Raw genomic sequence first — 13,975 nt, forward strand, 5'->3', positions numbered from 1 at the left:
AACCACAACCAGCAGGAATTATTTTTGTCTACATGATGTATCTGGTGTGGATGCAGTTTGGATTGAGGTCTTTCTGTCAAATGGGTCGAATCGGATATGGAAGTAAATTAGTGCTACTGTTGGATAACAGGTTGTGTTTTCTTTTAAGTACTGCGAGTTTATCAAAAAGGGCCCATGAAGGACTCTGGAACCCAATATATTTCAAGTGAAATCAAAGAACAAATTGGTGTGAATGACAATATTAACTGTTTGTCAGCATTTGCTATATTACTTTGACACACTTCTGTATCCCTAAACAAAGAAGAACTTTGCTTAGAGTATATCGGGCCTTAAAGAGCAGCAAAATGGCCAATGACTGAATCAGTCTGAGCAACAGTGAGATCAGAATGTGTGTCCAGAGAGCTGGCAGCCCTGCAACCCTGCAGCACCAGGGTCTGCCCTTCTCTCAGCAGCTCCTCTAATGAGACTCACTCATCTCACCCTCCAGACAGGTAAGGAGGATGTGAGGGGATGCCAGACGCAGTGAATGCATAATCATATCATTCCTCCTACAAAGGCAATAATAAAAAAAAAAAAAAAAAAAAGAATTTTCATTGAAAACAAAAAGTAATAAGATAAGATAAAAACTTGACCTTCCATTTTTATTATCTGCAATGCAGCGATTAGTTTTCTCTGTCTGGCACTACCCACTGATGTCTGTCTTCCCCGATATTTTTACGTGACTGCACATGATTTACACTTTGATTCACTGTTTATTTACAACCATGCAGAGAGAGGAAGAGGAAAATGAAGAGAGTTCTGCTCAAATCACTCATGTCTTTGCACGCCCTAGTGAGCAAGCGAGAGAATGGGGGGAAGGAACGGCAGATTTTGTTTGCGGATTCTGAAATTTTAATCGTGCTTGATCAGCATATCTGCTGTGGTGTGTGATATTCGGCAGACGTACACTTCTTCTCTGACTTACAGCAATTCTCTAGAGCAGTTTCTTTAAATCACTTTTAGAGTCTATGGAAAAGCTGTTGCACATTTGATTATAAATTTGTTTGGTCATTCCCATTCAAGTTATTTACCTTGTAACTAACAAGAAAACCAGCTCAGGAAAAGAATAAATAAAACTGTATAATATTTACTTATTATTAATATTATTTTAACCAGTTTAAGTAACAGAATAAACATAATCTAGTAATATAAAACATAAAGGAACATAAAACAAAAAAGACATTTTGGTTGATTTATACTGTTTTACTATTTAATTTTACTAATATGACCTGCATTTTTACCATTAAAAAAATTGTTACAAACATGTAACTGTTGAGCTGTTTAATTAGAAAGTTTAAACAAACATTTGCTTTTAAAAGAAATTATGTACAAGAAATGTATCTAGTAAAAACTAATAACTCATATGTAGACATACGATTGGTACTAAAACTGAATTCTAGATATGTGAGCCTGAAATTTTTACTAGTCAATTATGAATTACGCATCTGTTGACCTAAAATTGGTATCAAAATTGCATTATAGATATCATCGACATGAACCATTACTAGTCAAATTGCATTACAGAAATCTAATTGGAGCTTTGACTAGTCAAAATTACATTACGACTTGTAATACTAGGGACATTAAAAGACGGAAAAGAGCTGTCAGTAGCAACACACAACAGCAGGCACACCAGGTTGCACTTACCCTGCACATCAAGTTTGATTGCAGTGCGTATGCGTTTCTCAAAAATCCCTATCAACCCTGATGTTTCCATTTTCCAGCCCTCTCAACATCAACCAACCTTCAGCATCAGGCTGAACAGCCAGCAGTGAGCTTGTGAATGCAAACCATGCTCTTATGGTCTCTTCAGGGGTAAGCAGCTGCTCCGTGGCACTGGTGGTCCACTAGAAACACTGATATGCTGTTGAATAATGATAACCTTTTGAGAAATGTCAAGTGTTACCAGTACAGTACATCTCTATCACTTAGATATTATGCTGTGCCTGATATTGTTCTTACAGGTCAGAACAGACCATGTTGCCAATTTCCAGTAATAGCAGTCTCACCATGGAAACATAACGCTTGTTCAGTGCTGCGAAAAAGCTGTACAAAAAAATATTACTGTCTCTTTTAGCATTCCCTAAACGCTGTTGTTACAACAAAACTCGGTTTCAACAAAAAAGTTACAGGGTTCAGACAGAGGCCTTCATGGGTCCAGTGCATCTCTTATTGACAAGGCGAGCTTGTACCTTCTGAGTACAGTTTTATTCAAGCCATTCTCACTCCCAGTGCGCCAAATACTTGTGTGAGAGCTCTGCAAGTCACTATGTAGACATCAAAGGGGTCTGGATCTTTATAGTAATATCACTGATAACCATGACAAACATTTGTTGTCAATACACTGACAGAAAGGGCATTGATAGTACAACATCAAAAGACAGCGTTATCACAAAATCCTGATTAAAATATGTCCACATTTTGAAAAACGCTGTATTATATAATTGATTACAACAAAAAAAAAATTAAACATTACTCTGTGTATTTAATCAGCTGCACCTGTATATAAAAAGTAGGGGGTTGTGATATTTATGGGTCTATATCTTGTTTATAGTCTAAAGAAACAAATTTGAAAACACAAGAAGTTTTTGGAATTAGTAAATAAGAAGTTATTGGAATATGTAGCCTATTAAATAAAAAAAAAGTATTAAGTGCAAAAATAATTATAATAAACAAAATATTTTTTATTGTTATTTACTTATGGTCTATATTTGATGGAAGTTGACTTTTCATGTCAACCAACCCAAACCAAATGAGACTGCATGACAATTACAAAATTGCTAATACTTTTAGAAGTTAAAACTAAATTATTATGGCCATTGTATCTACTTTTTCAATCTTTTCCCTTTTGACCTGGAAAAGCATTCAAGTTTAACTTCTTAATTTTTTTTCAGTTCTTTAAAAGCTCAATGTCACCTTCAATCATTTTCCAACTATCTCTCATTCTCTCCGGAAGTCTCCTCCTCCTCTCTATGCCCCCCTCTCTATTTGAAAGCATCGTTATTAGCAAAAGTATTCAATTAGCCCTAGGGCAGATGAGTAAACACTAACAGTCCTCTAAATAATAGTAATTATCTATAAACCTACAATTAACTTTGCTATGACGCCATACGCAATGGTATCATTACCAATTACCGTAAGAAAAAAAAATGGCAAGAGAATTTACTATAGTACAGTTTAATCAACACCGCAAAATGAACTGCGGAATAAGTTGAGCAGCCAATAATTCTGGAAATAATAACTTCCTAAAGGTCAGCATAAAATGGTGACAAAGCTATCTAAGTGTAAACGTAAGGCTACAAAGCACAGGGGATGTCAATAGTGATGGATGAATACGAAACTTGAAGAGTAATGCAATTTTTCTTAAACAAAGCCGTTTGGAGTTGCTCCACAGCATAGAGGCAGTGCTGCAAAAAGGCAGACATATTCTGCGAGAGGCGGTGTTACAATACTGTCAGCTGCACTGCAGCAAAAATTACACAGCACAACCTCCAGTAGCTCAGATCCTTGAGTAGACTGCTGGAAAAAGAGAAGGGGAGAGAGAGAGAGAGAAAAAGAGAGAGATCTTCTACTTGCACACATACAGTCAAGCTGAGAGACAACTGTTCGCTTTCACAGGTTATTCATACTGTTTGCAATCCAAACAGCACTACAGTCACCCGCATGGTAAACCTGACAGCTAGCACAAGCAAAGTTGGCGCTAGCTACAGGCTAGCTTAGACCTAATACACATTAAATAACATTCAGCCTTACATTCAGCAAAAACTAATCAACCAATGCTACAAAGACAAAAAATACCCTTAGCCTATCAGCTGGCACACACTGCAGTGAAATCCTGAAACACCAATGCGACTTTTGCCTGCAGTAGGCTATTTTGACACAAAATGTGTCTTATTCACTATTAAAATAAAGGTTGCACTATTAAGTAGAATTAAAAAAAACGTGTTCGTGTTCATTTTTTATTGATTATTGCATTGAATTAGTTATCAAATGATGATCCAGTGATGGAGAAACGTTAAATTTGGCAATATATCCAAAGCTGTGGTATAGTTTCTGCGTTTTTAAAAAGCCTAAACTGGTACCTGGATTGCAGTTCCTGAAAAAAAGTATGTCAGGTCACGGTAGTCTGCTGCATCCTTCATAACCCAGTACTAAGTACAGCCTACAAGAACACATGTAACATACAGGGTGCTATAATGAATGGGAGAGTAACTGAAAGACTGAGAGCTAAACAGGGTTGATCCATGAAAAATGAAGACTCAGGTTGCACGCGAGGATCTGATCCTGTATTAAAATTAACTTTGTAAAACAACAAAAGGAAAGCATACTGCAGCCTGCTGGAGAAATAAAAGAGTTCTTTGCAATCTGGATCCGAAAAACAACAAAAGAAAACAATAATGTAAAATAATACAGGGTATAACAAGATCATTATTTCGATCTTCAATTTTTACGGCAGAAAGAAGAAAAACACTCTTTCAGAGAAAACACTCTTTCAGCAGAGTCACTCCAACATTAACCTGAAATCCATGAAAACAACAATGTCTGGCTTTGAAACTGAGATATATCTCATCACCAATTTATGATCCACTATCCATGCTCTTGGAGTTGGTAGGAATCACTGCAGTATGAGCCGTTACAGACTTTAATATCTAAAACATCAAACTGTAACGCTTACGTAAGCATGCGATTTCGCGCAAATGTTGCAGTCTGACATGTAACGCAGGTTACGCTACGCAAGCATGTGCTGCCGTCTCACCACAAGGGGCAAGACAGCACAGCAGTCATTAGCGTAAACTGTCTTCTACAGTCAGTTTTCTCATTTTTAGGTCAACCACTGTCATGCCACAGAAACATTTTGGGCAGTTTTTCAAACATTCACATCTGCGTTTGAGCGCCTGGCCTAAGAATGAAAGCAAATCGCCAAATGCGTGCAGTGTGGGGGGAGGGTCACTCCAAAATCAATGCTATCTGTATCACAAGAGAAGTGGCGTATGGTTAGGAGTCACTATCAAGCTTCTCACGGGTGATTCGCATTGATGACTACATAAGGAAACCCAGACGGGTTTGCCGAGAAGGAGGAAAGTCTGTAAGCAGTTCTGACAGATGAAAAGATCTGGCTGGTGCAGAGGAGTTGTTTGATTTCGACAGGGTGCAGCAACCATTTCAACAAAAAGGAAAAATAAGGTCTCTCACACACCAAAATCATACAACCTACGGATATTTTTTTCTGCTGCTGTAGCACAGCTGAGACGATTTAGGGGTTTTCCAGCTTATTAGAACGTTGGTATAGGGAAAAAAATATATGTCGATCTCACAAATGATTGTTTACATCCACACAACTATGGCTCAGCTTTGCTCAATTATATCAGAATATAAAAGGTAATATTTTCAAGAAGGTTATGCTCCATGTGCTACTAAATTACTCCATTATCATGTGGCCTGAATACACAAGCCTGATGTAACAAATATACGGGGGACCTATTCAGTCAATGTGATTACCACAAATTACATTTCAAAGGAAATTATTTAGCAAACCATTAAGCATGAGGCCATAACCAAAAAATAAATAAATAAATAAATCTCATGCTTGAGGCATCTGACCAGGCTCTGCTCAGGTTCATGAAACTGTACAGGCGGTTTAGCAATTATCTCTCATATGTTTACTGTGTGATACTGAATATGTTATTTGAAAATGTCATTACTTATCACATTAAATTAATGGGTTTGGTACTTCCATTTTTGAAAACATATTATTACAATTCCTCAATTCTCTCTCTTCTTTTCTCTCTTTCAGGGTATGGGTACATTTCTGAATGTATTTTTTTATCTCCCTTTTAACTCTACAGGAAATTGAACTGGAAATAGTATTGGAATGAGTAATTTACCAAATTGCAATTCGGAGAAATTCAACACAAAAATAATATTCATTAGTCTTTGACAAGTTTTGAATCAACACTTAGTTGTCTGCCTTTTTATCCAAGCTATTTGAAAAATATTTTTCTCTATATAGCTGGGGTTTTTAGTTTAGCTACGCTGTTAACCACATAGATTAGTAGGGTTACACAGACATTGAAATTCTGATTAATTATTGTCAAGTTATTACTGATCTTAAAATTTCGCATTATTCTGTGAAAATAAATGTAAACAATGAAACAGTAAAAAGTAAAATCAGTTATTTTAAATATTACAAATGTAATAAGGCACAACAACCGTATAATATATATATTATGATATATAAATATATAATATATATATAATATATAATAATATATAATATATATTATGATGTAAAAAAAAGATATTTGTTTAGATGATTACATTTAACAGTATTTTTAAATTATTTAAAGTTTATTATTAAATTATTTTTAAGTTTTTATATATTAACATTAATGCATGTTACATGACAGGAAAGACGATCTAAATAGAAAAAACGAAAAAACAGGTATACAGAATGAAATATTCAACATTTTAAATTTTTAAAATGTGAAACATTGGCCAGTAACTAATTATACATCCTTAAAATGTGCAATATACAATATGTAAATGAGATAATATCATCTAGAATAATATTTCTGGAATATTTCTACTTTGCATGCTTCCTCACTTCACGTTTCTCAATTCAGTTCTGAATGGCAGACAACACCGAAGCACAAATGCAGTCACAGAAACACTGTGTGACAAAAAAATTCTTGTTCGTATCATTCATTTTAATTTGATTCTCTATCATGAAGAGTGATCTGTGTTACTCTGAGTGAAAGCCTATCGCTTTATATAAATCCATGTCCTGGAGCATGAAGAAGCTTGGTGTGCACAAAAATCAGAGCACTGTACCAGATAATGACTGGAGCTCATGCTCAGTCATGTGACCTGGACCCCAGAGCTGAAATAGTGCTGAGATGTGTCGTGGGTAAAAAAGAGACAGGTTCAACTGCATAATTCCCCATCCCACTACAGTAGCCCAGGACATGGAAGAATGCAGAAACACTAGTACTGGGAACCAGGGACCCTCCAAATTGCCACATGATTTATTGAGGCAGTCTGAAACACGCTGTTACAAGCCGTGTGAGAACGATCCACTTTAATCAGTGGGGATCATTTTTGACAACATAAAAAAAAGGTTGAGTACACCTTTCTTACAGTTGCGATATATGGTTATACTGTATGTGCATGCAGTGACGATGATTTATTCCTGCTGCATGTGTTGTGAATGCATCACAGAATCTCAGGCGCTACTTTCACCGATCATTTATCCTTGAAGTGATATTGTTAAATATGACTCCAGCGCGGTACACTATGATAAAAAAATTAATTTGATAGCTCAATAGCTAAAGGGGAAATATTACGACTGATAAGTTACAGCAAATTGAATGCATTCAATAAAAGTACAACATAGATTTATGTCTTCTGGAAACCTTAACGATACTTGGAACTAAAGCATAAACATGAATGTAATCTAAATTACAGCCTTACTAAATATAAAGTAAATACTGTAATAAATTAATGTTTTAACACTATTTAACTCGAGAGCTATTCGTAATGCATTTAAAAAAACATTTATGATGCTGTAAAGTAATAATAAAAAATGAAACAGATTATGTTTTAGGTCTTAATAAAGTCACTGGTATATCATGTGAAGCTTTCTGCTGAATAATCATTTCATAGGAAACATTATTCTTTTTGTGCAAAAATATCATTCAAATCATACGTATATTAAGTAAAGGAAATAGGTTTCTGAATGCACATGAAAGCACAATGTTATGATCCCACAGGTTGCACTTATAATACATAGACAGTGGCACACACATTAATCCAGACTGTTGTTTAACCCTTGAACACTGATGGATGCAAGTACAGAGAGCACTTGCTTTGTCCTCTGAGGGTATCAAGGCTAATGCCACCTTCCAGGGCAGCCGGCCAAGAGCAATCAAACTCTGCCTGCTTTGCTGTGCCGTGTGGCGCTGCAGCATGGAGCCACAGGAGCAACTTGATGGCAGCTTTATGTAAATGGCCACTGCGTCTAATGTGTTGCAGAGGGGCCATGGTCCGTCCTTGTTTTAATTGGACTGCTCTATATGTAAAGTTTATTCCATTAATGGGGCCAGAGAGAAACATGAGACAGGCCATGAATATTATCGGCAAACACAGCTTTGAGTGGAAGAAGCACTTTTGGAGACTAGAACAACTATTTAACCCTGCAGCAAGCTGCAAATGCAGCAATCAGTTACATCAGACAACTGTGGGCTATTTTAGCAAAAGAGCTCAAAAAGTAGGACTTTTAAGTCAAACAACAACCACTGATAAAGTTTCATTCCATTGAACAATGGAATTAAAACTGCTGCCGTCGTCGTGACAAAAAAAAGACACCGTCTAATAATATTTTCAGCTCTTTTCTATTCTAATTAGTATATTTTGCAATATAGTGGATTTCAAATATTACTCCAACAGCAACAATGTTTTCTGCACAAACATGAGAATTGCATGTACTTCAGCAATATTCAGATATTACACAACCCAGCAAGATCTTTTTTACCCCTTAGTGCAAAGTGCGCAAGAAAGACTTTTACCAACAAAGTGTTGATGCTGACAAGGCTATGACTAAAAGAAAAAGCAACATTTGAAAAAGCAGAAAGCACTACTTTACTAATAGAGAAAAACAATGCTGACATGGCTATGAACAACAGAAAAAGAAACAGTTTAAAAGGAGCCTGGGAGAATGATGAACTGTGTGAACAGGATTCATTGTGCCACTATGAGAAGAAACCCAGCTGTCCTATACCAATTATGACATACTCGCTGTTTGCAATGTTTCCTGGGTGATTCTTCATTTACAGGCAGTTGCTTACTGGAAACCTCGAAAAATGAATCATCTTCATCACATGATAAGATCATGGCCTTCAAGAGGATTTCACTTGAATGTGTGGTGGTGTGAATTTCTCCACACGGTGAGTGATAATAATGAGAGTTTTCAATTTTGAGAGAAACATTTGGGCAAAACTTTGACTTTCTAACAGAAGAAGTAGGCTAGCAGCCAGTGAACTATTAAACTTAACAGTTAATCGTTTAAATTCTCAAACTCCCATTTTTTAAAAGTTAAAAAGGTATGAGACCAGCCCAAAAGAAGGAGATACTGGCAAGTTTAATATTCCTGGCCTCTTAAAAAATGGAAAAAGTAATTAAAGAGACACAATAGGCCTTAGTCAGGCTAGCACCATATAAATTCTGACAGGAATGAAAATGAAGCTGAGGGACAGGAGTACAGTGAGATCAATGGATTGCACTGTTGTTTAACTGTTGTGCAGCTGATGAAAAGTCTTCCCTCACGGATGTGTTTTCATCTGCGTTAAATGCAATATGACATTTAACCTGATTAACATCTATAGAAATGTATTTAAAGCTATTACAGAATTAAAAAAACATACTAAAGGATAAAAAAAATCCTCTCATTTTAAGATTCACGTCCTGTACAGTATTTTGTCTAGATATGATGAGCGTGTAAAGTCCAGGGTATAATTACCCAAATATAGAGAAAATATAGAAAAAAAAGGATTTACTTGTAGCTGGATTTACTTTAATGCTGACAAAAAAAGTAACTAATCTGCCACAGATATTCTAAAGAACTCATATAAAAATCACATGGCTAAAGTCTTTTTCAAAACATCATCTTAGCAAACATTTAAACTTCTCCCACACTAAAGTATTGTAACTGTATGTGATAGCTAAAAAAAAAAAAGCTGCCTAAAGCATCACCAAGATGGCCACTGAAAAAGGGCTGTCAGGATTCCACTAAGAACTACTTTAAAACTTGAGCTTTGCAAGCTGCTCAAAATGTAAAGCAGTGCCTACCATTAATTGCTCAAGTTCCCTTTATTTTTCTGCTAAAAACTTGTGACTCAGAAAGGTTTTAGCTGAAATGAACTAATCAATTCACTAAAATGAATCAGACTTCACAACAACACAAGAGAGAGAACATCCAAGATTGTTTCTGATTATTTCCTTAGCTTACCTGTGTACAATGGGTAACAAATAAAGCAATACGGTTTGTTTGTCATGCTAGTAAGAAAAAGCAACTACAACAAACAAAGGATAAAGTGTTTTGAGTTACTGTCACACTACTGGAAATGCATTTAGGTTTGTTGGCAAGTTGCTGTATTGTTTTTGCTAATAAGTATTACGAGTGCAGTTTCCAACTGTTGCATATTGTCCAGTCACATCGCTAGCTGACATGTTGCATTGCTGTGCATTTGGATAAAGTTGAACTCAATTTTGGTGCCTTGCCAGTGGTCACATATGGTCTCCTCAAATTGCCAACTGTCATTGAAAACGAATGACTTTTGGTCACTTTGTTGCTGTAATCACGGTCAATGTAAATACCCGAACAGGCAGCATCCAGCATCAAGCCCTCTAGTCACTCGTCAGTGACAGCTCCTTTGAACCTCATCAAGAGTCCCTGATTAACGCAACAGGTAAGTTAAATAGTTAGTCTGTTGAGAGAGAAGCACAAAAGGAAAACGTAGGAAGCTAAAAGCAACTACTAACACACAAAATACTAGACAAAAATACAATACTTTGAGCTGCAGTTTCAAATATGAACAGTACATTGCAGTGAAATATTTATTTTGTGGAGCATGTGATAACAGGGTATCATATGTTAAGAGTAAAAGCGGAGGCCTTGGCAGATAAGGCAGCACAAGCTAAGTTTTGTAAAGGGGATTGTAATTTTTAAAGTGCACTAATGGCAGCACTGCAGAGCATCTAGACATTCAAGGGCACCTTTACCTGCACTGGACATCACTGTATGAAAAGGATAGTTATATGGACGAGGGTCAGATTGGCAGCCAAAGTGAAAGAGTATTGATTACAACAGGAGCCTAGATTTGATTTTGCTTGTAATTTAGTTGGATGTACAGAAAAGCATGAAGTGCTCTAGCCAGTATTTGTAGGTTGTGATTCAAGATATCAACTCAAGGTATTGCACATTCTTAGCTGTTCAAACTACGCACAGTCTAGAAAATTCAAAATGCGACAACAGGCACAGTATCAAGGTAATCACATTTATTCTGTGTTGTGTCCAAACAAACACAAGGCGGTAAATCTACAAGTGATCTCTTGCATGTAGTCCAAACATGGCAAAAGTACAGCTATCGGGTTTTTATCTCTACGGTGCTGAGATCTATAGCCCAAACCAGAGTTAAATCTTATTGGTTCAAAATAAATCACTTTGTATAGAGTTTATTATACATAAAATTTGTACATTACTTTCACTTTCAGTATGTATACACAAATTACTTTTACCTGAAAATTGAAAGTTGCTTAACACTTGATTAATAAATGTTGTTAAGCATTATTAGATACTACAAATCATACACTACAGTTCAGTCTTTTTTTTAATATAAATAATACTTTTAATCAGCAAGGATGTATTAATTTGATCAAAAGTGACAATAAAGACACCTATAATGTTACATGAGATCTCTTTTTAACATAAATTCCATTCTTTCAACATTTGTATTACTCAAAGAGTTTAAAAAAAGTAGTTTCTACAAAGCTATTATTATGCAGCACAACTGTTTTCAACACTGACATGAATAAGTAATGTTTCTTATGCACCAAATTAACATATTAGAATGATTTCTAATTTAACACAGAGGACTCCATGACATAACACTTCAATTAAAGGACAGGCCCAAGTCATATCTATAGAATAAGCAATTATAGAAACATGGGCATGGACTACTGAGAATATTATAGTAATACTTAAGCAACCACCTTCCACCCTACTCTGCCGTAGTAACCACATAGCGACGCACTAAAAAAACGTTCAGAGCATCTTAGCAACTACTTAGTCATGCTAAGACAATCACCCACAACACTCTAACATCATAAAAGCAAATTCTGAACAAGTAAGAATGTCTTAAAAAAAAAAAAAAACCCATTATACACCCTAAGGCCTATAAAGTACAAAATAAGCTAACTGTTTGCCTTAAAGCAAAATGTTCATTGTATATGTGACAAAGATACAAAGGTGTTTATCATGTTTCAAATTCTTGTGTTTCCCCCATGAGCCAGATTTTTTATTTTAAATAGAGAGAAACGGTCCTGACAAACATGAAATTTCCATTATGAGTTATTACTGCCGCTGTTTTGACCACAGTGGATTAGCAGGTAGCAGACAATTCGGGCTTTTAAGCATCGTTTGAGGATGCTTTGATCAAAAGAACAAAAAAAACGAAGGATGGCTTACAGCAAGACTGGACCGCTATCTCAGATTATACTGATAGTCAGTGAGAGTCCACACAATGAGACATAATACAGCCATCCCACAATAAACAGAGTTATAAACATTATTAATTCAGCAACTGGATGTCACGTTCTTTCCATACACACACAAAAAAGTGTTTTGGTGCAATTTTGTTTTCTTCTTGCATAATCTAAAGACAACTCAAACAAGTCTTGATTCATGGATTGACATGAGGGTAAACGACAAGAGATTGTTTTTTTAATGTTCTTGGTGAACTATGCCTTTAAAAGTCTCAGTAGTTAGTACAGTCTGAACTAAATGTGTTTATGTTTCTTTGACCCAACAAATTGTGATGCAGAAACATGCGTGAAAAAAAATCCTAAAGTTTATTATGTGTGTGCAAGCTCTCCTTTAACGTTATTTCACCACCAGAAGTCACAACAGGATCCAGTCTGCCAATTCTGCACAGAGCAATGATCTAACAGCGTTATGACAAACTATTCTATAAATAAATACCATCTGAGAACAGATTGTCTATGTGAAAGTGAATCCTATGAGTCTTCTACACTCATAAAAGAACCTAAAACTAAGCTGCAGCCATTAAGGGTATTCATGAATGAAAGGTTGTATGCGGCCCTTCACTTGCATCCCGAAGTTCTGTAACACCTCGTGCGAAGTCCAGCAGGTTGAGAACCAACCTGTGTTTACCTCAGTCCAAACGGCATCAGCAAACACAAACCTTCATTGCAAACCGCACTGCCAAGTGCAAGACTTTGTCCCTGCCAGGAAAACATTAGCCAACACAAGGCTATCAGAAAGTGCCATCTGCTGGAACAGAAGGCAGCCATTGAAACCACTCTTTAAAACTCTGGAAAAATGTTGCCTCTGACTTCTCCATAAAAAAAGAACCAGGAACATCAAGGGAACGTTGCATATAAGAAGGTGCTAACTGATATGACTGAGATGTTGAATACAGCAGGACTAAACTACGGTGATTACACTTCATGCGGCCCCTGCTGCATGTTGTGTTTCTAAAAATACAGTCTGTGTGTCGTAGACTATAACCAGCAGGCCCCGGCAGCCCTCTGCTCTCTTCATTAATGTTATGCAGCTAAGACCGTAATAGCCATGGTAAACTAATCAAAAACCTCACGCTTTGCTACTTCTAATCACTGACAGAGTAAAGAAAATGATGGTTTCATTTCACTACGAACACGTCACCCTGGACATTACTGCTAGAGAGAGACAATCACTGCTAGCTGTGATTAAACTTTGGTCCTAAACTGTATTTTACAGTAACAGCTTTCATTTGAATAGAGATTTGCCTGATCGTTTTGCTCTTTACTTATCTGCGTAACCATTAAAATGTCTGCAGGATTTAATCGAATCCATGAATGTGTGATATTTCGCACACCGTTGAGGATTTTTCTATCAAAAAATTGTTCTCAAAAGTTGGTGGATCAAACTTACGAACACGTTGATGTATATACGTTTGGTATATACGTTGCTTTTATTACAGTTCTACGCCACATCAGTGTCAAGAACGAGAGCGTGTCCATTAAACTACAATGGAAAAATGTGTCACGTCAGCATGGGAAAACTGCTATGATCTACTACGCTGCAGTGTCAACGTCTAGGAAAGAAGGTGTCAACATCAACTTAGGACTCCCACCCGTCCCCTCACGCTCTGCACTGTTT

At 36.3% G+C, this 13,975-nt stretch overlaps 1 protein-coding gene across 3 annotated transcripts in view; it reads right to left on the bottom strand.

Moving 5' to 3' along the window:
• Nucleotides 1-13,975, bottom strand: part of fgf14 (fibroblast growth factor 14) — a 101,434-nt gene that overhangs the window by 86,086 nt on the left and 1,373 nt on the right. The window contains exon 1 of one of the 3 annotated variants that reach the window (XM_043249192.1): nucleotides 1,687-1,809. The exons of the other annotated variants lie outside the window; for them this stretch is intronic. Within the exon in view, the coding sequence (XP_043105127.1) occupies nucleotides 1,687-1,756 (70 nt within the window). The 5' untranslated portion in view covers nucleotides 1,757-1,809. Of the gene's footprint in view, nucleotides 1-1,686; nucleotides 1,810-13,975 lie in introns of those variants that run through there. 3 annotated transcript variants of the gene reach the window in all.

The sequence above is a fragment of the Puntigrus tetrazona genome, chromosome 9, assembly GCF_018831695.1.
Source record: "Puntigrus tetrazona isolate hp1 chromosome 9, ASM1883169v1, whole genome shotgun sequence".
NCBI classification, from domain to species: Eukaryota; Metazoa; Chordata; class Actinopteri; order Cypriniformes; family Cyprinidae; genus Puntigrus; species Puntigrus tetrazona.